Genomic DNA, 27,109 nt, shown 5'->3' with positions numbered 1-27,109 from the left:
GACACTGACTATTTCTGTGGTTGCAACAGAATCCAGATGCAGTTTGTAGACTGCTAAGAAAAAGCAGAAGAGGGAATAATCTCTAATGGAAGACTTATCCTTGTCAGCCAGTGATAAAGGACAAAAGCTGGACACAAAGATCCAGTAGTCACGAGACTGAAGGAGATCATCCTGAATGTATTGCTAATTTACATATGGGATGGAACCCTGCAGGCCTTCTTTTCTCAAAGAATCAGTGGAACAAGTAGTGAACAGCCATCGTAGTGTTTGTGAAGTTAAAGAGAGTTAAAATAAATGTTCATAGCCACATGTGTTTTATCACCAGTGTTTACTGTATAGCTGTTATAAACGGTTAGCAAAGATGACTGAATATATGCATAGTTTATTTTTGTCTTTTGGACTTCCAGAAGAATTGGTGGAGGGTATCTGCTACATTGGAAGCATCCTGCTTCAAATAGGGCTGCTGAAAGTGTAATGCAGACAGTAATGGCAGTCTTGTACAGCCAGGTGCTTGAGAGCAAATTAAATAGATAAAATGAGCTGTCTTTAAGCATTGTAGACTTGTTACTTACGTGATCAATGATGGTATTTGACAGCGCTCGGCTCACATTGACCATCGGTTTAACTGCCATGAAGAAAACTACAACTTGAGGGACTTCACTCAGCCAACGACAAGCCAGGAATATTCAGTTCCGAGACACGTGATGATCCCAGAAACACGTCTGCTTCAGCTGTGAATCCTCTAGTAAAGTTTTGTTTCTTTGATTGCACCCTGAGAAATTATCCTCCTCAATTCCCTCCAAAGCACCAATGCTGAACACACAAAAAAAAAGACGCTTTTGAAATGACTGTACACACTTGACTGGAAGTGTTTGTGTGTGCATCTGGGGTTTCACTGAAGCAGCAGTAATGTTCTGAGTGTGCAGATAGTCTGTGTGAGACAGGGAAGGAATGACACAGCAATGCCCTGATGTCTAATTAAGTTATACCCTTTGGATAGTGTCTGTCCCTGTGTCCAAGGCAAATGATGACCACTGGGGGCGAGGGAAGAATGGGGGGGGGGGTGAAGGTTTTACAAGAGGGTAGAATTACACAAAGAAAGACGTTTTTCTGTCTAACGAAGTATGTGCCCTTTTTCACTTTTTTGTTATTTCCATATATGAAAAACTATATGAGATAAACTGACCTCTAAACACGGAACAAGGTCCATTCAGACTTACTGCCCCTTAGATGTGGTTGAAGCCATGCTGGATGTGCGAGTTATAGATCTTTCCGGCAGGTTCTTCTGCCAGACGTTCCCAGCAAAACCTCACTATATGACAAATTAACTTGAATACTTCTTTTTTTCAATGATTGCTGTGTTCGTGTTTCTAAAATTGTGTTCTTATGTCAGGATTAGCAATAGATTCCAACCCACCAGAAAGAGATGTAAACAAATCCAACAATACCTGTGAAAAAGCCTGGTGGTTACTGTCTTTTAGGACAGTTGAGATTAGCCCCTTTTGGGTTTTTTTCTCCTCCTGCTACAGTTTTGGGTATTGATGGCTTAAATGAATGTAAAAATTCCTCTGTGCAACTTTGGAAAGCAAACCCACAAAGACACATAAGACAGACAGGAAGAGAAGCAGAGGGAGACAGTGAATTAGGGTCTTTAATTAGACGAGGCATACAGTGCTGTCTGCATGTATCACACTGGCGAGGCCTGAAGGGATGAGTATAAAGGGAAAGTCACTTTCAAGCTTGACTAATATAATGGGCCCCTCGTGGGGCCAAGCAGGGGGTATATGCCTTCTCCATCTCTCTCTCGCTCACTTTCATTTATTTGTCTTTGAGTGTGTGTTTATCTTAAAGTCGCTCTATGCTCAACCTGTTTCAAGGTTGTCTGTCGACACTCAGGTTCACGTGCAACTTTTTGCTATTGTCATCCCGAGTCACGGCGTAGCCACACACAACTAAAGCCTCTTGCTAAGCTTGCTGTCATATCATTCTTGTGTGGCTAAGCAGGCTGTTCACTGGGTTGTGAAATTGAAATGCTGCCTTGGTTATTAGACAAACAGCCTATCACACATACTGCTAGTTCACTGTCAATAGCCACTGTAGCGTCAACTAACAGCACAACTCATTTGTTGATTAAAAAGAACTGTGTGTGGCCCGTGTACTTATAGCAGTGTGGATGCAAGTTTACAGGTTACTTTGTGCGAGCAACTGCATTAGGTGCCATCAGTGTATACATCACAGAGGCTGCATTTAGGAAGACTGATTCGGTGTGATTAATCCTAAGTAGCAGTACAGACAAAACATGGTGTCCGGATAAATATTCCATTTAAAAATCCATGAATCCAATAACAGCAGTATATAAATAAGGAATGACAGTTTAGGGTCTTAACACAGCATGCATTTGTAAAGAGGTATATGTAGCAGAGGTATAATGGTACTGTTATATAAGATCATATCTTATTTATTTAAACATGGTTATTTCAGGTGAAATGCGACAGTGTAGCAGCTTAGATTTTTGATCTGGTGTCTGTGGAGGTAAATTGACTTCAGTGACCTGTTTGTCATTTCCGATAGAACAGTTAATTTGAGATTTGTGACATGGCTCATTGTCCTGCTGGAAGTAGGACAACAAGCCATGTGACTATAGTAGGCCATGACACTCAATGTTTAACTGGTACTAAGGGGGCTGAAGTATGCCAAGAAAATATACACCACACCTTTAAATCACACCCAAACCAAAACTGTTGAGCAAAGACGCCTGAGGTAGGATGATGCTGTCTACCTTAAATGATGTTGCGTAACAACCAAGGGGAGAATTATAACCATGAGGACTGGCCCAGTGGGCTTGTAACATTTCAGTGTGATTACTTTCATCAAATAGGGAGCCTTGCTGCAGGCTGAACGCGTACAGCTGTGCGCTTGCAGAGACGGTATACACAAACACAGCCCTCAGCTCACACCAAGTCAACGGTGGCTTCTCCAGTAAACTGCAAAGTTTGTTTTAGTTTTTTCCAACTGAAAATCAAATGAGAAGTCCCAGATCTATGGTCGTTTTAGGGGGTTACAAGAACCTACACTGCAAAAACGAATTATAAGACATTTTTAAAAAGCCTTGTTTCAAGCAAATTAGAAGACTATTTTGGACCACTTGTTATAAAATTTCCATCAAGAAATATATACTTACCCCATTAGCAGAGACCTTTTGCTTAAAATGAGACAATTTTGACTAGACGTAGGCATATAGACTTATTTCTAGAGGGGCTGTTTTGCAGTGTATATTTCGAAGGGTGATATATCTATCATTTCTTCCAGATACACAACTGGGTTTAATATCTCTTTCTTATGTTACTTCCACTCAAGGTTTTCATAGATTGCCCACTAGAAAGACACACATGTAAAAGAGGAAAATTCTATCAAATCAAAATTATTGCTCCGTAAAGGTTTTTACAGAAATGTGATACATCAGCTTTGCTGTAACCTGGATACGTTGACCTATTTAAATTTTGTTTGTTTTGTTTGCTTGTTTTGTTTTCAGAATGACTTCATACTTTCTATGCATACTTTCATTTTAAACATATGTGTATAGTCATCATTTATTTGCTGTTGTTTATTTGTGGTTTACATAGTACACTGTTAGGTGAGGAATATGTCATGGTTTCCAGAATCTACCGTCTGAAAATCTTTTTCAAAGTTGAGACAGATGTCTAAAGAAAGAAAGAAATGCTTCTTGCATGTCCTTTACTTTCAGGTTTTACCACAACATTAAGAACTTTTATGAATTTTAATGAACAATTTGTTCTTAAAAAGAAAAAAAAAAGTTATATTTAGTGTTTTTATGGCCTGGTAGAAAATAGCAACTGTAAAAGCGACTAGAGTTATCTCACCAACTCGATGCTTCTATCTCACTACATGTCTCTGCATTTATCACTGACAAGCCGCTTGGGGGAAAGGTTAGCATTAAGCTACAAGGTTTCCAATACATCAGTGGAATAAATACCATATAAGCTCTTGCATTCTGTTTGTTGTTTAGTCTTTGGACTCTCCAAGTTGATCATTTTAACAATCGATGGTAAATGTCAGTTAGAATATTGATAAGGTGTGAAGCTAAAAAAAAAAGATTAAAAAAAAAGTTCTCCACAAGTGTAATACTAGTTCTGTATGCCACTTCCCCACATGTTCACTGGCTGATTCCAAAGTTAAGTCACCTTTCACATGTAAGATTTATTGGAAATTAATTTATTGGAAATTCATTTTCCACCTTTAGTGGCTTACTAGTATACAATGAAATGCCAAACAACTTCCCTGTCTCATGCTTTACTCTTTACCCTTTTTTACCCTATGTTTGAGGATGGAAATCAAGAGGTTAAACACATTCAGTACCAGGTTTCAACTCATTAAAATATCTTAAATAAATGAATTAATGAAGTTCATTGCTTTGTCCAAATAAAGATCTCTGCATATTTGGACATTGCACTGTGTGCATGTGTTTCGTACCAAAGCTCAGGTCTATTGTACAAAAGTCAAATGAATAAATCCAGGATTTTTATGTCTTTAAAGCAGGCCTTGACATGTGCAACTGCATCCTCTCTGGTAAGGAAGGCATAGATACTGTATATCAAGCCAGGTACAAGCAATGCTGGTGTGTATCACAGCAGACCATGAGGTGAGCCACACATACTGATTCAGAAATGTAGAAGATGTGTGCCGCTTAAGTTTCACTAAGCAAGCAACAGCTCATAATGCAAACACTTTATTTGTAAAAATGGCAATACAGTCATTATGTATAAACTTAGTCTAATTTGCAGACAATAGTGAACAGATTCCTTGTGTAAATAGTCCAATATTGGCTAAAAAGCTCTTTTGTGGTATAACTTTTTACTGTGGGTAAATTTAAGTTTGGGTGTTTTTGACTATGTGGAAATTTTATTTTAGAAATTGAGTTGACCTAATTATATAACTTTGTACATAGAAAAAAACATTTTTCACAGTTTTTGGTAATATGCCTTCATGTGCTTGTTAAGGTGGTTTCATGCATAGGAATGGATTTAATTGGTGACAGCAGCTGTAAATCACTTTTGTCTGAACAGTGATGCTTGGAAATATTTTCTGTTCACAAATTCTCCTTCGTGTGTCCTTGAGGGATGCTTTATGCAGAAGTGTGGGGAGTCCAGGGCATCAATCATATTAGGATGAGGGTTACATAAGGGAAATTGATGTGTGGCATCTGTATTCATGGTAATAGGAATCATGTGGAACTTCTCCTACATGTATCATGCTCTTCTGTGGCCAAGAAAGGCAATAAAGATGCGCACCAGCAACTTTATCACCAGACAGTTCAAACGCTATGGCAACTAGTGCATTTATTTAAAAAAAATTAAAAACATTCCACCTACAAAATAAATAAATAAAAGTAAAAATTGACATTATCTGGGGTACAGTTAGAGCATGTCTCCACGGTGTGCAGTGTTTAATTTGGGACGAAGCAGTCTGCACAAGTAATGTAAAAGATAGATAGACGGATAAGACTTTATTGATCCCACAAGGGGAAATTTGTGCATGACCACAGCTCAAGTACAAAAACAGAAGAGTAAGCTAGAAAAAGTTGATAAACTATTAAGATAAAATAAAGTACTATATATAACAGTTGCTGCTATTCTATGTACAAACATACACAGTATACATTATGGATATGCAGGATTGTGGAGATATGCAAATAAATGATATCCAACTATAAATAGGACATGCATAATATATTCATATTTAAATATATTATAATAAGAATGGGAGCTAAATTGGCCAAAACCATTGTGAAAGAAGCACACATGATATATTGCATGGACATTATATGGCCTAGCCTTTTCCCCTCATCACTTTCTTTCTTGAAACCACCTTTGCAACCTCAGATATTTTTAATAATCTATATTACTACAACAATACTAAACAGATATAAATCAGGTAATTGATCAAATGTCTGAAAGCCATACACGTATTTGCCTTAAATAAGTGTATACCAGCACATTATTAAATGGGCCTCAAGTGGCCAGAGAATGTATATCACAACAGCCCATTCTCACATCAAAATGTAAAATAGCAACTTTGGTCCACAGTTCAAAACGTGAACATGTCAAATTGTGACATGTTCACGTTTTTCCCCCTATTACTTTATATTGGCCTGCTGAAAAGTCATGTGACAGCTGCCTTGTAAAAATAAAAACATGGCGGCCGTCCTTGTCTTTCTCAGTGGAAAATGCATTATTTTAAGTTAGTTTTGACATATAAACACGTTTTGATCATATTTATGGCGAGAAATATACATTACATACAGTTAGAGTACATTAAAGGGGACCTATTATGGCATCTAATACCTATTTTAAACAGGCCTCGAATGTCTTAAAAACAAGCTTTTGATTGTTTTTGCTAAATAAATTAGAAATTCAGCCTCTGAGCCATGTCTTTATCTTCCCATTCTCTAACTTCATTCTCTCTGAGGGATTCTGAGTGGGCGGGGCTATGATAATGAGGCACTGTGCTGATTGGCTGCCTGAATGATGCGACACACCGCTAAGAAAAAATTGGCGGAAGCTCCGGCCGGTGGAGTTGTTGTTGTTGTTGTTCTGGCCAGATTTAGTTGTGGGCGTGGTTTCACGCATCGCTCCCGTCGTTATGTAACGACGAGAGCAGAATCTGAACGGCTCGTAGAAGCCACATCACACTGGATGGATCATCCGGGCGGCTGTACAGACACTGCAGAATTTGGTTGCTTTCCTCTTTCTCTGAGTTGGCAGGCTGAGGGGAGACCACTTTATATATGTTAAAGCAAGAAAAAACATGTTTTTCTTAATAGGTCCCCTTTAAGGCTTTTAAGTCTGGCATTTTATAAGTCTACCTAGGATTCCTTGTATGTCTGACGTTTAAGTTAGTTTTGACATATAAACACGTTTTGATCATATTTATGGCGAGAAATATACATTGAAATTTCATAATATTCGTTCATTTGCTGTATATGATCTTTGGCTTGTTAGTTATATTACGATGAATCTTTCAGATCTCGGGATAAAATTCACGTTTTCTGTCGTTGCTATGCTGGTTGCTAAGTCCGCCCCTATGGACTTAACCAAGTGGCTTGTATGCTATTTGAATTATTCTTTATATTATGTAGTTATATAAGCTGTTAAGATATTTGTGTTATTTTGTGTAACTATTGGTGATATTATTACAATATAGAACAAAATAAAATTGATTTTAGTGCCCAAGGGATTACACATACTGTATGCGTCCGAAATGCCATACTAAATAGTATATACTAAAAAGTAAACTTAAATTTGGCACACTTTTGAGTAAATATCAGTAGTGTGCATTAATTCGGACGTACTATTAAGAGCGCACACGTCTCTTCCTGCTGTTGGGAGGAAGTGACGTGTCACAGCAGCAGTAGCAGCGCACCGCTCCGCTATTTCCTGTTTATTCTGGCCGAAACAAGATGACATTATATAATATTATTATATATGAATATTATAATATTACTATTATATAATAATACTTATGACATATTCGTATCACTTAGCAACCAAACACTGCTGCATTGCATTGTGGGAAGTTTCTGCTTAGCTAGTGTCCATCAATCCATACTAATACATTTCTCCAGAATGAGTATGGATAGCGCCTATTGAGTACGTTCTAATGTTTCGGACGCACTAAAAAATCTTGCATACTCATTAGGGTGAAAGTATGCAATTTCGGATGCAGCCTTATTCTTCTTTGAACTTCGGCACCCCCGTGTTTTGGTGAGTGTTCTGTTTAATGTATTAACAAAAGTTAATAGTAACAGCAAAATACGTTGTTTGGCTTTTGAATTTTTCATGGGCACAACCCATATACTCAGCTCTGCTGCTCATCCAACAAATGCATGGTCCTTACAAACATAGCACCATTTAAAAAGGGAAATAAACAGGCTTTCCAAAAGTATAAGATTCATTGCAAAATGAATCCATGTTCCCTAACTTACTAAGTACATACAATTTAGTTGGCTTTTCTTTTCTTTTTTTGTCAACATCAGTGTTAGGGGCTGGGTCATCTTTTGTCTTCATTAGATACCCAACTGTTTCATCACAGAGCCCTGATGTTAAACCCCTATACAAATAAAAATAAATAAAACCTAAGTGACATACAACATGAATACAATCAAGTAGCGTAAATGCAGTTAAGTCTGCATCTAAATAAGTGCAGCTACTGTAAAATGACATTCAGGTCCAGGAAGTTGAAGCGAGAGAGCAGATCATGACAAAAGGTGTTCGTTGAAGAAGAAATGTTTCAAGAGCTTCTTGTAAGAGAGGGACAACCTTACTCTGTTGTCTACTGGTAACTTGTTGTGGGTTTGAGGAACCACATGGTGGAACATTCTCGACCAACACAGTTTTCATTTGTCGAACAAATACTATCTAAGTAAGACATGTTTTCATGCAAATCTCGGAATTTGCTTTACTTTGAGTGAAAAAAATCCCATAGCATTCAGCAGAAACAGAATGAGATGGAATAGCCTTCATATTTTGTTGAAGGACTTCTTTGCATTTGCTTGAATTAACACACAAAACATCAGGAAACGTGTGAAAAGAAAAATCTGGAAAGTCAGTTTTAACTCTATTGTTATGAAAGAAAGCTGTGGAGAGTAGCGTTGTTTCCTTTTTAACTGAAAACTGCATTCAAAAGCGACATTGGTTTTGAATCAGTTGTAACATTATTTGAATGCGAACTGTGTGGTCAGATGACATTGACTGCATTCTGCATGTGAAATAAAAGGCACTATGGTTCATGTATTTTTAAAAACATTTAAGTATATGAGCACAGTTAGAGTACATTAAAGTGGACCTATTATGGCATCTAATACCTATTTTAAACAGGCCTCGAATGTCTTAAAAACAAGCTTTTGATTGTTTTTACTAAATAAATTAGAAATTCAGCCTCTGAGCCATGTCTTTATCTTCCCATTCTCTAACTTCATTCTCTATGAGGGATTCTGAGTGGGCGGGGCTATGATAATGAGGCACTGTGCTGATTGGCTGCCTGAATGATGCAACACACCGCTACGAAAAAATTGGCGGAAGCTCCGGCCGGCGGAGTTGTTGTTGTTCCGGCCAGATTTATTTGTGGGCGTGGTTTCACGCATCGCTCCCGTCGTTTTGTAACGACAAGAGCAGAATCTGAATGGCTCGTAGAAGCCACATCACATTGGATGGCTCATCGGGGCGGCTGTACAGACACTGCAGAATTTGGTTGCCTTCCTCCTTCTCTGAGTTGGCAGGCTGAGGAGAGACCACTTTATATATGTTAAAGCAAGAAAAAACATGTTTTTCATAATAGGTCCCCTTTAAGGCTTTTAAGTCTGGCATTTTATAAGTCTACCTAGGGTTCCTTGTATGTCTGACGTTTAATAGCTACAAAACATGCTGTAAAAACAACTTAAATGCCTCTTCATTCTCATCTGTGTTCTCAAAATTCACTCAGTATGCACATTGCTTCTTTCTGGTAACATCTTTTAGAACAAAAGACACGTTGTGAATGACTTGGTGCATTGAGTCGTTCTCTTCTCAATAGTGGAAATGGCCAGTGTAACAAAGAACTTTGACCCACAGTAAATTGGCTGACAATACAGGAAATGATAACCCCTTTCATTGCAGGACACAATGAATCTATGGATCATTACTTGTAATATTTGCAACCTCCAAAGGGGAGTGAGGCAATTTTATGGTGAGGTTATTGTGCCTGTTTTTTTATGTAATTTTTATGGAATACACCATAGTCCAAGGTCAGGTCATAGCTGAAATCCATAGAAAATGAGCCATTCATAAAAGAAAAGTATTGTATAAGCTAAAAATTTAAAATTTCTATATGCTTAATAATAGGGCTGAATGATTAATTGCCTTTGCGATAATATCGCGATGTGATAAAACGAGATTTTCTAACCGCAAAGGCTGCGATTTGACCAGTCACGTGATCTGGTCACGTGATCTGGTCACGTTGCCGGCAGAGAAAAAAAGTCAACAGTGCCGCGTGTCCGCCTGTAACCTACAGTATCTACCATGGCCTCAGGGTTAGGGCTCGGCCAGGCAGGGTTTTATAAATATATGGGCTTTATAAATGTATTAAATATATGAACGCGGAGTCGGCGTGGCGAGGAGCTGCGCGCGGTGCCGAGCACGAGCCGGGCGGACAGTTGCGCTGTAAAGCCTGATTTATGGTTCTGCGTTAAATCGACGCAGAGCCTACGCCGTAGGTTACGCGGCGACGCGCACCGTACGATGCGCGTACCGCGTACCTTACGGCGTAGGCTCTGCGTTGGTGTAACGCGGAACCATAAATCAGCTTTAAACCAGCTGCAGCCCTTTCAGTTCATCAGGAGAAGTTAAAGAGTGGCTGTGAGTTGTTCATTTCTGGTTCGTTTTGTTAACTCTGTGAGCTTTATTGGTTTGTTTGTTAGTTTGCTGGTGGTTTTTTTTCTCTCTGTGATTTTTGAGTTATTTATGAAGAAGTTCTGAGTTCCCTGTGAGCAGTACTAAAGTTGAGGAGGGATGAAATAAAAAACGGTCAAAATCACCCCCCCCTGAAATAAAAACGGTCCAAATCATCCCCCCCTGTAAAACTGCCATCCCTCCTTTCCATCCCTTATGTCATTTCATCAATGAATGTGGTTTTACTGCTATTTCAACATTTAGAGTCATCACCAGAAAAATAACTTGACAATTTTCACCTGTTTCAAGTAAATTTTCACCTGAAATAAGTAGGAAAATCTGCCAGTGGGACAAGATTTATCTTCTTATTACAAGCAAAAAAATCTTGTTCCACTGGCAGATTGTTTTACTTATTTCAAGTGAAAATCTACTTGAAACGGGTGAAAATATTTGTTTTTTCCATTGATGAGTCTTGTTTTAAGTGTAATGAGATTTCTTTTTACTAAAATGAGACATTTTAACTAGAAATAAGACAAATATTCTTGTTAAGATTTTGAGTTTTTGCATTGATCCATTTTACTTATCCTGTGAAGGAGAGAGTCATATTGATAAGTTCAGAAAAGTGTTTTTTATTGTTGTGTTTTGATGTATTTGATGTAAGCCCAGTGGATATTTAAAGCTTACAGAAGGCTGCATTTAACTGCTGCTATGTCATTCCTGCAGTATTTCTGCAGGTCAGTGCTATTATTTGTTATATATTTTATTATTTGTAATCAGCACAAATTATCTGTCCCCATATGATAAAATCCACCATCCCCCCTGATTTTTTTTTTTTTACAACTCGAGTACTGCCTGTGAGGAAGGTTTTTTGTTCCCTGTGGGAGTTTTTCTGTGTTTTTCTATTAAACTACGCCTCGTTTTGGCTAAAGTTTAACCCGGTTTGGGTTCAGAGAGAACGACCCATGTGTAGACGTGTTAAAGAGGTAAAGGCACAAATTTGTTTTCTTTATTGTTGTACTCTGTGCTTTAAATAAATCTGGCATTGTTTATTATAAAACAGACTGATTTATTGCTTGTGTAGTTGAAAAATACATGAGAACAGGACCTTGAAAAAAATAATCGCATATTAAATCGCAATCGCAATATTGAGGAAAAAAATCGCAATTAGATTATTTTCAAAAATCGTTCAGCCCTACTTAATAAACTCTAATACTTAAAATTCAAGAAAAACTAAAACTTTTTCACTTCAACAGTGTCAAATTTAAAGTAAACGCTGCCATTCCTGTTAACTTTACTGCGTAAATGCCAATTTTTTTTGTTTGTTTTTTTTTTTCCCCCAGCATGCTCCTGTTGCATAGGTATTTGTTTTTGGCAAAGTGCAAACATCCTCATGAAGTAAGCCTTCAGTTTTTTTATGTGTTTCTCACACAAGACTGCCAAGAGTCTAGTTTCTCCCTTTACCCTGCACAACACCTCAACACCAGCACATAGTAACTTTTTTTTTTTTGACAAAGAATTTTATTGGGCAGAACGTTTCCTTAAGATTCATACAAAACACTAAAATTTGACAGGTTTGTCTCCAGGCAGTAATTTATGGGCTTTTGTCTGAGCTTACAATGCTACAAATGTTTCTTTGGTAGGAACAAAAGAAAGCCCAGATTTATGTGCGCGGCTGCAGCTCAGTGCAGGAAGGGCCTGCAGAGATCTGCTCAGGATCAACTATCCCACCTCTGCAGTTTCTCTGCACCCCAACCTTTGGCAAAGGAACTTTGTAAAGGACTCATTGCCTCAGCCTTGGCTCCCTCCTGAAAATTGTTTGTTTCTTTTATGTTTGATTTACTCTTTGGCAACAGTCTTGAAGGCATTCTGCATGAGTAGCTATATGAAGACAAATTATTTTTCAATGTCCTTAGGATGAGTTGGAGTGTTCATGTGTGTCTCTTATTTTTCTTATGTTTTTTTTTGTTGTTGTTTTTCCCCTTACACGCTTTTTGAACATCTGCAAGTTCTAAAACTAGCCAAATGTTTAAAAAGCAAACATGCTTTTGCCTGTGCCTTAAAGCTAGCATTGGAATTTAGCCGCTGTCTTAGGACCCAGCGGGCCTGTTTGATTCACGAAGCAGTATTTGAGCTTTCAAAGGCGCCTTACATTTCCCACTGCTCTCTCTCATCTTGCTGTTGAATCGTTTCTCCGAATCTCTTAGATGCTTTCTCTGCAGGGTGGATGGCACTCATCGAAAGCTAATAGAGGGTGACTGTATATGCATACGTGGATGTGTGTGGGAGCAGCAAAGTAATGTGATGTGACGAGGCGATTTGCCAGCATGTGGTCATCTGCATTTTGAATTCTTTCACTCACACACACACACACACACACACACACACACACACACACACACACACACACACACACACACACACACACACACACACACACACACACACACACACACACACGATATGTATTAAAAATCCCTATACCTTGACTAATACACCACACAAGTTTGGATGTAGGTGTTCATGCACCTCATCTCATTAAACATTCTCGCTTTCTGAGCTGAATCCAACATAATAACTTATGCTGGACCCCACTTTTATTGCTGCACTACTAACTAAAGATGACCTAAAACATACTTTTATGGCAGTACGAACAAACACAGATTGCTTCTGTATTTGTTTATGCTGCTCATGAGTTTGAGCTATATTTTTAATGTTCTCCTTTTCCCGCTTGACAAATCATAAATCCTAGAATTCGTAGTGCTGGCAAAGCTTGGTGAATATTTATTCATGCAATTCTTCATGCTCATAGTTTCTTATGGTTTTCAAGTGAATCTTTAATAACGTTGTCGAGATTGCATTGGTGCTGTGCATTGGGTATTGTCATGGTTGGACTGGTAATCTGACATATATAGCACTTGCTCACTGGGCCGACTCAAATTGGGGCTGATATAATTGTATAATTATAATCTGCGACATTGCATGGAGAAAGGGGCCAGTGCCACTGGAGTGGCAAACCGGGGTGGTAGTCCATCTTTTTAAAAAGGGGGGCCGGAGTGTGTTCCAACTATAGGGGGATCACACTTCTCAGCCTCCCCAGGAAAGTCTACGCCAGGGTACTGGAGAGGAGAATACGGCCGATAGTTGAACCTCGGATTCAGGAGGAACAATGCGGTTTTCGTCCCGGTCGTGGAACACTGGACCAGCTCTATACCCTCCGCAGGGTGCTTGAGGGTTCATGGGAATTTGCCCAACCAGTCTACATGTGCTTTGTGGATCTGGAGAAGGCATTTGACCGTGTCCCTCATGCCATTCTGTGGGGGGCGCTCAGTGAGTATGGAGTCCGGGGCCCTCTGCTAAGGGCTATTCGGTCTCTGTATGATCGAAGCATGAGTTTGGTTTGCATTGCCAGCAGTAGATCAGACTTGTTCCCGGTGCATGTTGGACTCCGGCGGGGCTGCCCTTTGTCACCGGTCCTGTTCATAATTTTTATGGACAGGATTTCTAGGCGTAGCCAGGGACCGGAGGGGATCCGGTTTGGGAACCTCAGGATTTCATCTCTGCTTTTTGCGGATGACGTTGTCCTGTTGGCTTCATCGGACCGGGACCTTCAGCATGTGCTGGGGCGGTTTGAGGCCGAGTGCGACTTGGCAGGGATGAGAATCAGCACCTCCAAAACCGAGGCCATGGTTCTCCACCGGTAAAGGGTGGCGTGCCTTCTCCGGGTGGGTGGAGATGTCCTGCCTCAGGTGGAGGAGTTCAAGTATCTCGGGGTCTTGTTCACGAGTGAGGGAACGATGGAGCGGGAGATTGACAGATGGATCGGTGCAGACAGACGGATCGGTGAGTCGAAAGGCGAAGCTCTCGATTTACCGGTCAATCTGCGCACCTACCCTCACCTATGGTCATGAACTTTGGGTAGTGACCGAAAGGACAAGATCGCGGATACAAGCGGCCGAGATGAGTTTCCTCCGCAGGGTGGCTGGACGCTCCCTTAGAGATAGGGTGAGGAGTTCGGTCACCCGGGAGGAGCTCGGAGTCGAGCCGCTACTCCTTCACATTGAGAGGAGTCAGCTGAGGTGGCTTGGGCATCTGTACCGGATGCCTCCTGGACGCCTCCCTAGGGAGGTGTTCCAGGCATGTCCCTCCGGTAGGAGACCCCGGGGAAGACCCAGGACACGCTGGAGAGACTATGTCTCTCGGCTGGCCTGGGAACGTCTCGGACTCCCCCCGGAAGAGCTGGAGGAAGTGTCTGGGGTGAAGGAAGTCTGGGCATCTCTGTTGAGACTGCTGCCCCCGCGACCCGGGAACGGAAAGCAGCGGAAAATGGATGGATGGATGGAAGCGGCCCATTGGTTCGTTTATTTCTGATGGCAGCAGATGGGGCCTATCACATCTACTTCTGCCCCACCCACACGCCTACCATTCTTTCCTCCAAGAGTCCATGTGAGAGTAGTCTTCAAAAATGAACTGAAAGTGAAGGGAAACAAACAGATAGGAATCAGGCCCAAAAATAAAAAGTGTCCATGCCTTGGCTAGCAAGTGTGCAAAAATGTAAGAAAATTTTACCATCAGCCCTCGAGGATCTGGAGTGTCTAGAAGAGCAGGCAGATGCAGGATTGTGAAGCTGAGGAGCATTTAGATGCTTAGAAGAAGGAAAGAAGAGCATGCAGGTTAAAACAGACACACATGGAGTAATTTTAGGCTGTTTGCCGAGGTTTAAATGATGATCCTATTGGATGTTTGTTATATTGATATGACAGACTTACATAATCAAAGAGAAAATACTATCAGCCACTGTTTCAGTTGATGCTCACAAAAAAATCATTGCGGAATAATGTAACATAAGGATAGGACAACCCAATCGTGGTCTCAGCCATAACTTTTACAAAGAATGATTATTAAGCCACTTTTATCCCATTCGTAAAGATTAAGAGAGGCGAGATAAACAGATTGATGCTATAAAACGCAACCAAGACAGCGAACACATGAGAGAAGCTCTTACTGAATTCAGCTGTGCAGTTGCAGTGGGCAGCACAACACCATCCTTTCTGACTACTAACCATGCCTTCAATTGAGTGTCATTTAGTCTTTGAGAATTACTCACTTAAAAAAAATTAAAACAATTAAAAAAAGGACCTGCATGATAACTATTTATCATAGATGTATGAAGTTAATGCATGAAATGGTGCCTTACAACTTTTATTCACACAGTAAACACAGTCTAGTTTGTGCTTGGATATCAATGGCTACGGCACAGCTGGATTCGGTGAGGGTTTATCTCATGTGTCAGCTGTGTTGGTCGCGTTTATGGTATGAATCTGTTCATCTCTTCCCTCTGAATCTTTACGAATCCGATTAAAAAGCTTTACCAGTTCCCCCTTTTGTAATATTCTGGCATCCCGGTGTAAAACAGCAATCGGGCATCGTTTCTACCGTTTACCAGAGCAGAAACGTCCTTCGGCTTTACTGCCAAGATAGTGTTGCTTATATTCTAGAGAGGTGCACGCTGGGAATTCTGACGTTGCGGTCCGCCACTCAATTATACATACTGTAAATTTGTTGCTTTATAAAATTCTACCTTGTGTGGTGCAAAAATTGCCAGGGATATGTTTTTTTTATTTTTTTTTTATGTCATATTCCAGCCCTGGTTACTGGGTGCAGAAAAAATTCAATGGCACTTATTCCACTTCGACTAAAGTCTTCTGCCTCTATCCCTCTTTCCCCTCACATTGCTGCTTTGTTGCTGTGAGAAATCAAGCTCCATCAAAAATAATATAGACCACAGAGTGCAGAGGATGAGCTGCTTAACATTTTCTCTGTAGTCACAAACTCTTCAGCTTTTGTTTGGTGGCACAATAGCAACAAAGGTGGCAATGAATTTAGTCCCAGTTAGAGAGGTTGAGTAGGGGGAGCAAGTCTTTCAAAGAAGAGTGGCTGCACAGCAATGCTGCCCTTTTCTTCTTCTTGTCCTTTTCTTGTCTCATGTAACATTCAAGCTGATAGACAGCCTTGAGTCTATTTTGTCATAGTTTGTCAGCTGGTGAAATTTCTGTTCTGCCTGCAGATCTGAAAAACTGGACACTCTCTACTACTCAGCCCTTCATTTTGCCACTAACGCATCCTTCCATACCCATCACTGTGACCTCTTTGAACTGTTGGGTTGGTTGTCCCTTCATTCCCGGCTCCTCCACTTTTAGTTATAAATCCATTCTGCGCAAAAGACCCTCATATTTGTCATCTCTTCTTCACCCAGCCGATAAAACACATCATACCTGATCAAATCATTGCATCTGGTTCCTCATCCCTCAGACCTTCACTTTTTTTGACCAAATCCATCAGATGGTTACAGACTATTGTTCCTGTTGTTTATAGTACGCTTATACATAAATTATGCTTTTTTATTGTATTTTTGATTGTCTGTTACCATTTTGTGAATTTATTGGTCTTTTATCTGTGTGTGGTGTGTGTGTGTGTGTGTGTGTGTGTGGGGTCTCAAACTTTTACCTGATGAGCTAAAGGTTTAGTAATTAAAAACCAGCTAAACTTGAAGACATGTTTTTATAATAGATGCGGTATACTTTTTAGCATTGTTCTCCTAAAACATCCAAGAACTTCCTTAACATTAACATAATATATACATTTACATAACATTATAACAGATGTTGTCTGGAGGGACAATGTGTTGCTCTAAAAGTGCATAAAGCCTTTCCAGATGCCAGCTGCCCAATCCATGGGCACTAATATTAATAATGGATTTGATTTATATTGCACTTTTCCTGGTAACTCAAAGTGCTCACAATGGTCACATTATTAATTCACTCCATTCATACTTAAACTACATGTGTAGCCACAGCTGCCCTGGGTCAAACTGACAGAAATGTTGCTGCCAATCCGCACCTACGGCCTCTCCGACCTCCACCGGAACATTCATACACATTTACATACTAGCGATGCCTCACTGGAGGCAAGGAGGGTGAAGTGGCTTGCCCAAGGACACAACGACAGATGACTCGGGGGAGTGGGGTCTGAACCGCCAATCCTTCCATCATTGGATGACTAATGCACCTTTACAACATAAGAGGTGTAGGTTTTTGAGCTGAACACTGATAACAAGCAAGAGGGTCCTTTTTCTCTTTACTTGCAGAGTACAGAGTATACATCATCCATACACAAATAAATGAAGGTTAAATTCATCTGACTACAGGACAGATTTTCTTTTCACCTCAGTTCATTTTATTCAGATTTATGTATTTATTAATGCCTGTGTCTTAACCAGTGTGGCTTGGTGGATGGTACAATTACCTCACAGCAAGAGGGTTCCTGGTTCAAATCCTGGCAGATCACGAGTTCTGCATGTTCTTAAGTGGGTTTTCTCCAGCTACTCCCGCCTTCTCCCACAGTCCCAAACTATGCATACCAGGTTAACTGGTGATTCTGAATAGAAGGTATGCATTGATGTCACTTTCCCACTGGACCACGCCTCCTTACTCACACTGAGTGGCAAAAATGGCTGCAACTAGTGGAGAAGACGGGATAACAGCCGGTTATCGGCTTAAATTAAAGGCAGTTGGACTTGACAGGGACCCGTACAGTTACCCGAAGAACCAGTGGTCCTGGACATTAATATTTGGCCACAAATCGAGTTTCCTGATATTTATATGTACTTAATTTCTATGCCGGGGAAATACACGAAGCAAAGCTTGAAGGCTTACAAAAGTCTTGACGCTTGGTCCTACTTCAAGGCAGGATTTGTTGTAGAAATTAAAGTAATGAGGACACCGAACTTTATCATTTGACTGTTTAACGTTAGCTACCCAAAAATCCAACATTATCTGATACAAAATGGGAACCGCAAATCCACGTTTCGGTGCCTGGAATCCAGTTGTTTCTGCGAATTGCAGCGATCCATTTGTCTCTCTTAAACTTATTTTTCGGCAGTTTGTAAAACAATAACTCTGATTTCTTGCTAAATCTATGGGAACAGTCGATCGCACAACAGCTCTTTCCCATTTTAGATGTTTTCGAGTGCTCAAACTGAAAGTTTACGCTGCCACTCAGTCTTTCTGCCACTCAGTCTTTCTGCCACTCAGTGGGCGAAACCCACTGTGAAGTCGCATCTGTGACGTCATGCGCATTCCCTCTATTGCCCATAGGAGTGAATGTAAGTGGTGCTGTTTGGTTATATGTGGCCCTGCGATGGACGTGTCCAAGCTGTACCTCTGCCTTCTGTCCAGAGGAAGCAGGTTTAGGCTCCAGCATATCTCTGTGACACTGAAAAGGAAGAAGCGGGTATTTGTGATGAATGCATATTTCTGTGTGTTCGGAGTAAATGTATCTAAGGAAAAAAAATGCAGCGTGCCAGACAGTCCACCCCATACATGTCACACTAACTTTCCTCAACAGCCAAAGCCCTGTGTTCATTTCAAAAACTATGCATTAAAAGAAGTGTAGCTGTCCATTTCAAGTTAGATTAGGCCCAGAGTTCTGAATGTTCATGTGAGCTTTAACCTGTGTTTGTGGACAGCCCAGGAAAAAGCATACCTACACAATGATATCTGGAAGTTTCTCTGAGTCCATGCAATGATTTTCATTACAGAATAATGCTAGTTTTTAATGCAGTGCTGCCCGAGGGTCCCCAGATAACTGGTATCTAATATGGATTTCAGGACATGTCTTCAGATTCTTTGGATGTTTAAAATATTTATTGTAAATGGGATATTTAGTCTTTAAAATTTTATGCGGAGGATCATTATCCTGAAATTGCTTTACATTTTGAAAATGTAAGTTTTCATGGGTGAACCTTTGTCCATCTTATAATCTGAGAGACTCTGGCCCTTTTTTTCCTCATTCATTTTACTGGCCTCTTGCCCATTAAACTAATTAGTTGGAATACTTTCTATACCTTAACCTCTTTGAACTGTATGGCTGCAATCCAACTCAAAACTTGCTTTTTTTTTTCTTGAAAAGTTTGAAAAATATTAGAGAGTCCCTGTTTGTTCTAATTGTAAAGGGGGGGTGGTAGTCTAGTGGCTAGTGGGCTTGGGTTTGGAGGACCCAGGTTCAAGCCCCAGAATGGCAACCTAGATGAACCACCTTGGGCCCCAGAGCAAAGCCCTTAACCCTAATTGCTCCCCGGACGAAATGGTGTGTTTGTTCTCTCAGATGTAAGTCGCTTTGGATAAAAGCGTCTGCTAAATGACAGTAGTAGTAATAAAATAATGGTAAATGATATTTGCAAATCCTCATATCTTGTTTTTCCATTTACATTTTATACACCATCCCAATTTTCCCGTAGTTGGGTTTGTAGTAGATATCATAGTATGGAAATGTGTATCCTTAAACCTCTTCATGACGGAGCTACGACGGCCAGGAGAAGTGACACTTTATGACATTGTTCATTAATAACTGTAGATGAATAGTTAGCTATCAAAGGTTTAATTTCAAACAGCTTTCCCAACGGTTGTCTGCCCATTTCATTTTATTATTGCCTGATGCTCACTTACTTTTGGGAGTAAATTCTTCCCCCGTTCTTGTCTGTTCGTGGAGCATTTGGGATACGCTATTGATTTGTCCTTTTTTGCAGTCCACATATACCAAGTGGTAAAGGTCTGTCAAGCAAACATTTTGAAATAAAACACTAGTGGAACTCAACATTTTATTTATAAGACGGATACTGTTAGAGGTGGCTATATCAACTGACTGTAATGCACTCAGGGCTTCCTGTGACGTTAATTGAGACCTTGACAGCACTTAAATCCCTGGTTCATGCTTGTGCATCAACATTCCGTCTGGTTCTGTCTCCCACACTTCACGAAAGATTTGAGTACTGAATATATACTTCAAGTGTGTGTGTTTTTGCCGTTGGAGGAGTGCTGCCATGGGAGCAGGATGAATGAGATGTACACTTTTAGCAGAAGAACATATGTATGGGAACAAGCTCTTATACAGAGGAGATGAAGAGGTCTCAGAATAAGAAGAAAAGACATATTCTTTAAATTACTTTGTCGGTCCTGCCAGAGATAATATTGTTATGTTGCGGGGGAGAGGAGGTTGAATTATGGCAATAGGTTGTAACTCACTGAGAGTATACAGAGGACACAGCAAATTATTTAATCCGAGTGAACAGCATGCAGCACTATATATGTTTTGCGTAGCACTGCAAGGTGTTTAAGACGTGCAGATATAGTTTTAGTCCTCCACCCTCTCGCACTAAAGTCCCAATATCATATTCTTATATTAATAAGCTTAAAATAATTTATTGAGGAGCTCTGTTGGCATTGTGACAGGCTGTTGATGCCACACTCCCACCTCCTTCCCCCACCCCAGTGACCCTCTGGTCTTCTCCAGCTTTATCTCTTCTTTTCAGCCTCCTGTTCAATAAAAGACATAAACAAAAGAGGTTTTTTTTTGTTTGTTCGTCGTCTGTGTCTCTTCATTGCATGCGGCTCAATCTCACCGAGCTTATGGAAGCAATCACAAGTGGTTTGTTGCTTACTGTTAACAGCCTATACTACGGGAGGGGGTCCAACTTAGTACATAATTGAAAATGGTTGCTGTGGTCCATTTGCTACGCTTTTGTTCTTCCTACATCAGCAACGCAAGCACGCCAAGATGCTGCTCTTGGGGGATTCGGTTCTGTTTGTCATTTTTCTTCACTATCTCATTCCCTCTCTCCTTTGATGCCATTTTTTTTTTTTTTTTATCATTCACACTTCAGTTAAGATTGCTTTAAATGTTGATTTCTGTGGAAGTGGTCTTTTAAGTAGCTGTTTCTGTGTTGATGCCATTTGTCCCTTACTTGATTTTCCCTCCACATCTGAGATGTTTTTGACATATGTGAGTGCTTCCACCCATTTTATGTTCCTGTATTTCCCTTTACGTGAGCACATATAGCAGTTAGCATGTGACTTCACATGTAGCACTTGCTACCTTGATTTATTTTGGTGTCAAGCATACGCACACGTTACTTGTTTCTTTTAATTGTAGGTTAAAAATGATGGTTATAGGCTGGTAACTCCATACAGATACTATATGAAATAGATAGGTTATGATCTTCCCCTTCTCTTCTCCTCTCCCCAATGATTGTTTCTGTGGTGAGCTTACTTAATCATAAGATTTAGCTTTCAATCTGGAAATGGACCACCCACTCTGGCTGGTCCAGCCTCTCCCTCTAGGGAAATAAACCAAGGTGTTGTTTTGTATGCTCTTTTTTTTTTCGCAACAGAACTTGAGGATCAACTAGATTTAATCATCTTTACGCAATAAATCTTCTGGGTCATTTAGGTTTTCCAGTTTGAGCCTGCTTACCTGACACTGATCCTTCAGTGTCGGCCTCTGGGAAAACAGAGGTTTATTTTGAGTGAGGTGTGTAAATACTGGAAATAAGTTACCCCTCAGATTGCATGGATCATGTAATTCCATGTGTGTTCATAGAGCCTTTGTCTCGTTGTGACAGCTGCAGGTCTGTGTTCAGTTCATGACAGATCCATGCAGCGTCCCTGGCTGCTGTTCGGCTGATGTTTGACATGTGTCCGTAGTTGAGCCTGTCTTTTTTGACTAGTAGTGTGTGAACAAAGCTTAATGCGGTGGAAGAACGCCAGGTGCTCAGTACAGACTGGCAGGTATTAAGTTGTCGGCACCTTTTTCTTTTTTTCTCTTTGGCTCCTTAGTTATTCTTTGAATCCTTTTTTGTTGTGTAATTCAAAGACAGCTTTTGAATGTGATACTTTATTTTTTCTTCTTCAGAAACAGCCATACTTTTGAACCTGTAATGTTTTTCGATATTAGACCTTTCATGAGCGGTTTTTGTGGTTATCATGTGATCATGTTGCTTGCATGCCTTGATGCACACCTACTGGGTGAGATGGGATAAGTGGTAACAGTGTTTCCCTCACAACTGTAATTCTCACATTTTCTTTTTTCTCTCTCCCCTTTTTCCTCAGGTAAGGAAGAATCGGTCGCTACCTTCAAAGGCAACGAGTTCTTCTGCTACGACTTGTCCCTGACACCCATCCAGAGCAGCACTGATGAGATCACGCTTTCGTTCCGAACGCTGCAGCGCAACGGGCTCATGCTGCACACTGGTAAATCGGCAGACTATGTGAACCTTTCTTTGAAGAGTGGCGCGGTCTGGCTGGTCATCAACCTGGGTTCCGGGGCCTTTGAGGCCCTTGTGGAGCCTGTCAATGGCAAGTTCAATGACAACGCCTGGCATGATGTACGCGTCACCCGCAACCTGCGCCAGGTAAACAGTACCACAGGATGGTACCTCTATCTTCTAACTGCTCACTCATCTTGTATCTTTGCCTTTTTCTCTTAGTACGAGAAGGAAACAAGGAGTCTCTGCTGAATTGTCCACCTCCTCTGTATAATCTGTTTCCTTCCCATCATGAGAAAAGTTTTTTTTTCCTTTTTTTTTCTAGGCTGTAGCTGAAAAGAACACCCTTCCATCAAAACACAAACGCTCCAGTATCCACTTCCCTTTCATATTTAAACGGCAAAATGTTGTATAAATTAATAATAATAATACCACGATTAGAGCTAGAACTAAATCATTTGTAAATTTAAGACAACTAGACACATACAGGTATAAGGTGTCTTTGGCTATGCATACTCTGTTCAGCTTGTATGCACATCATGAAATGAACAACAAATTGGCACATTCATTTTTCAAAGCGGACACTTAAGATCTTCCTGAGCAAAAAGCACCACACATCTTTACAAAATTTTAATGAAAAAAAAGATGAGAGAGAGAGAAGAGAGAAAGAATCACCATAATGAACTTCTGAGACTGAACTGATGCACGATCTCTGTGAAATGATGTACTTTTAATGATCTTGGCATTTTCTTTGCAGACATGCATAGTAAAACAGGACATGCAAATGTACACAGTGCACTGTATGAATGCTGGACCCTCTAGATGCAAGTCACCAACTGGCAGGTGCAGATAAAAACAGTGAGATACAATCGATTTCACTTACGCTTGCTGTGCATAAGTGAAGATACGTTTTTTTTTGGTTTTTTTTTTCCGGGGGGGGGGGGGGGTTAATTTGAATGAATGGCTTGTCATTACTAATAATTGGATTTGTAAGGAACCCAGATTGCAAGAAAAAAAAGCCTAATGTGAATACATTAACACAAAGTTGGTGAATCAGCTTCTTAGTACGTCTGGAAAAACACAATAAGTTGAGGAAAAAGCAGCCAATAGTATCAAAGGCCTGTGCTTTTTGGAAAAAAAATAAAAATAAAATATATATATATATATATATATATATATATATATATATATATATATATATATATATATATATATATATATTTATATATGATACTGTGCTGTCGACTAAAAAGCAGTAAACTACAAAAATGCATTTCCATGCCATCCATAATCGGAAAAATTAATTTGTAACTTAAATTTGGATATAATGCAAACGCTTTTGACTTTATCCATCTGATAAGGGAAAATGATCACACACCTCACACACATGGCCATTTGGCAAGCATAAAATTCATACATACGTGCTGAACTTGCAGATTGTTCTTCCCTGAATGTCTATCTGCGTACCAGAAACTATTTCTGTTAGTCTTCAGGCATAAAAGTACCATGTATTCTGCTGAGGAAATGAATTATGAATAATAGAGTTTGGTTCAGAAGCATTTGAACAATGACAGAGTTTTACGATCGTGCCTTTATACACCACCACAATGGATTAGACAGAAACCAATCAGAATGTGATCAAAGTGAAGACTTTCAGGTTAAATTTAAGAAGTTTCACAAAAATATTAGCTTGACCATTTAGGGAATTAGAGCCATTTTAATTAAAGTACCTCCAATTTCAAGGGCCCAAAAATATTTGGAAAATTAACTGAAAAGTAGGCAGTCGTGCAAGATAAAATGTGTGATACCATCAAGAGGTGCCTCATACAGATAGTTTACAATAAGCTGCAAACAACTGGTAACATTACAGAACAGAAAATCCATCTAACAATGCCATCTGTTTCTTGGAATCAGATTATTTGAACTGGTGAAACCAAGACGAACGATGGTAAGAGAAATGTATGGGTAAGGGAAGGAGTAGCTCATGATCCAAAGCATACCATCTCATGGTGGAGGCAGTGTTATGGTATGGGTGTTTATTGTATATGCTTAAAGGAGTAGCAAGATGAACTACAGGGTTTATAGAGCGATACTCTGTTTTGCCAAAACGCTAAAAAACAACTGTAATGGGACCGGGTTTCACAGTGCATATTGATAATAACCCTCAACATTCTGCAAAAGCAACTCAAGACTCAACAATATATATTGGTCAAGTCAGTTGCTTGAAGGAATGTTTTTCAAATCGATTGTGGGAGTGTATGGAGGGTAAATCATAAAGACTGTCAAAATACTTGTGGACCTAGCCGTCAGAATACTAGTACAGGCTCAGACTGCCAACATTTAGCGCAGATTTTCAGCCAGGTCTTAAAGGGAAAGTTCGTTTTTTTACAACCTGGACCTTATTTCTGGCATTTTTTATGGTTGTATACTCACCCAGGCAAGTTTGGTGTCATTTGCAGTCCTTCGGAAGATATTAGGGGTTTTTTTGCGAGCCGCTTCTCCATATAACGGTAGCGGATGGGGCACCGCGGGACAGAGACGATGCAGCGTCTAAATAACACATGATTGCCGCAAAACTCTTCATTTCTTTTATGAATCACTAGATCTGCTTCCAGGACCTGTTGTCTACATCCAGGGCTGTGTGTGTAACAAATAAATCAGTTTGTAAACAAGACCCCTGAACTCATGACGTCATTTCTGTGCGCGCATCGCAGACACAGCTCCGTGTACAGCTGGAGTTCACTACTGTTAGTTTACTGTTAGTTATTTGAAACATGTCTGAATATTTGTCAAATTCTGAGGTTGTGGACGACGACTTTGAATATGATGGACGTCCTTACCGTTTTGAGCCGGAGTATACGGCTGAAGAGCTCACTGAACGGAGGACAGAGTGCGCGCACAGAGATGACGTCATGAGTTCAGAGGTCTTGTTTACAAACTGATTTATTTGTTACACACACAGCCCCGGATGTAGACAACAGGTCCTGGAAGCAGATCTAGTGATTCATAAAAGAAACGAAGAGTTTCGCGGCAATCATGTGTTATTTAGACGCTGCATCGTCTGTGTCTCGCTGTGCCCCCATTCGCTACCGTTATATGGAGAAGCGGCTCGCAAAAAAAACCCTAATATCTTCCGAAGGACTCCAAATGACACCAAACACCTCTGGGTGAGTATACGACCATAAAAAATGCCAGAAATAGGGTCCAGGTTGTAAAAAAACGAACTTTCCCTTTAAGGTGAACCAGTGTGACTATAACTTTTTTCCATCAACATATGGAACAGCACAAGTCTGTTGTTGTGTGCTTGTCATTCGTTGGTGAGAGAGAAGGAGAGTTGACCACTGCAGGTGTGATCAATGTGATCATCTTTATCTGTCCATTCTGTCACGAGCAGTTAGCTCAGACCTTGGATTTTTCATTTCATTTCCATTTCTCAAATGAGAAGATTATTCCGAGATGCCTGTGAGTTACTCAGCCTAAATCGTTGTTGACAGTATGATGTGGAATCAGTAGGTGATCTCAATGTAAAAAAAGAAACAACAAAACTAATACCCTTGATTGGGAACAAGGGCAAGAATTCCAAAAACCTAAATAAAATGCACCAATAATAAAAATAATAATAAGATTGATAACATTAACATATTTAATATACTGCTGTCTGTTTGGAAAAACATTTTCAGAAAAACTTGTTTACCAATTCATCCATGAACTTGAGAGTACTTTCTCACCGACATGGTTCTTCTTGTCCGGTGTCAGGACAACGTTGCACGGCCACAGAGCCAACACAAGTAACATTTCCTGAAATTTTCATTGCATTTGTGCTTTCTTTTTTCCTTGATTAGGATTTTTTTTTAATTATTACACCCAATATTGGTTATAATTGTCTCTCTCTGCCCTGTTGGCTCACGCTGTGGTGAGTTCACTCACCTCCCTGCCACACCTCGTCTGCATCATGTACCTCACCTGTTTGGTCCCAGCTGCAGCTCATCGCTGCTCATCTGCCAGCCAGCATTTAAGCAGCACTGAGTCCTCACCCAGTGCCAGATTGTTGTCGCAAGCATGCACTACTTTCCAGCACTCATCACGTCTTGGTGTCTCTGCCCCGACCTTTCGCCCGTCCAGGACAATCCTCCAGTCTTCTTCCTCTGGACTTCGCTTACTCTGCTTATGGTCTGCCCGGTATTGATACTGCTTCTGCCCTGATCACAATTCCAGCTAGCCCCTCCACAGAGTTGTTGCCATCTTGGAACACTCACAGGAATAGTGGGCCTGTTCCAGAGAAACTCACTAGCCTGGCAGCACTGTTTTCTGTTGGTTCCTTGAGTCTTCCAAGGTCTCTTACCTGCTTCCAGCTGAAAACTCCTGCCTGTTGTCCTGCAGTTGGGTCCTAAAAATCCAACTGTGACAATAATATTGTATAAGGACTTTTATCTTGTTCTTTTCTCTTAAAGATTTCAATTCAGCTTTATTTATATTTTGCCAAATAACAACAAATGACATCTCAAGGCACATATTTCTTTCTCTAATTCTCTTCCCACTTAATGTGTATGGAACACATACATACACATAT

At 40.2% G+C, this 27,109-nt stretch overlaps 1 protein-coding gene across 5 annotated transcripts in view; it reads left to right on the top strand.

Moving 5' to 3' along the window:
* Positions 1 to 27,109, top strand: part of nrxn2b (neurexin 2b) — a 966,013-nt gene that overhangs the window by 358,527 nt on the left and 580,377 nt on the right. For all 5 annotated transcript variants that reach the window (XM_061710648.1, XM_061710646.1, XM_061710647.1 and 2 more), the window contains one exon: positions 22,385 to 22,686. In XM_061710648.1, coding sequence (XP_061566632.1) covers positions 22,385 to 22,686 — 302 coding nt within the window. The remainder of the gene's footprint in view (positions 1 to 22,384; positions 22,687 to 27,109) is intronic.

This window comes from Cololabis saira, chromosome 20 (genome assembly GCF_033807715.1).
Source record: "Cololabis saira isolate AMF1-May2022 chromosome 20, fColSai1.1, whole genome shotgun sequence".
In the NCBI taxonomy this organism is placed as follows: Eukaryota; Metazoa; Chordata; class Actinopteri; order Beloniformes; family Belonidae; genus Cololabis; species Cololabis saira.
Note: the sequence above shows the minus strand (reverse complement) of the source record. Positions and strands in the feature narration are given on the sequence as shown.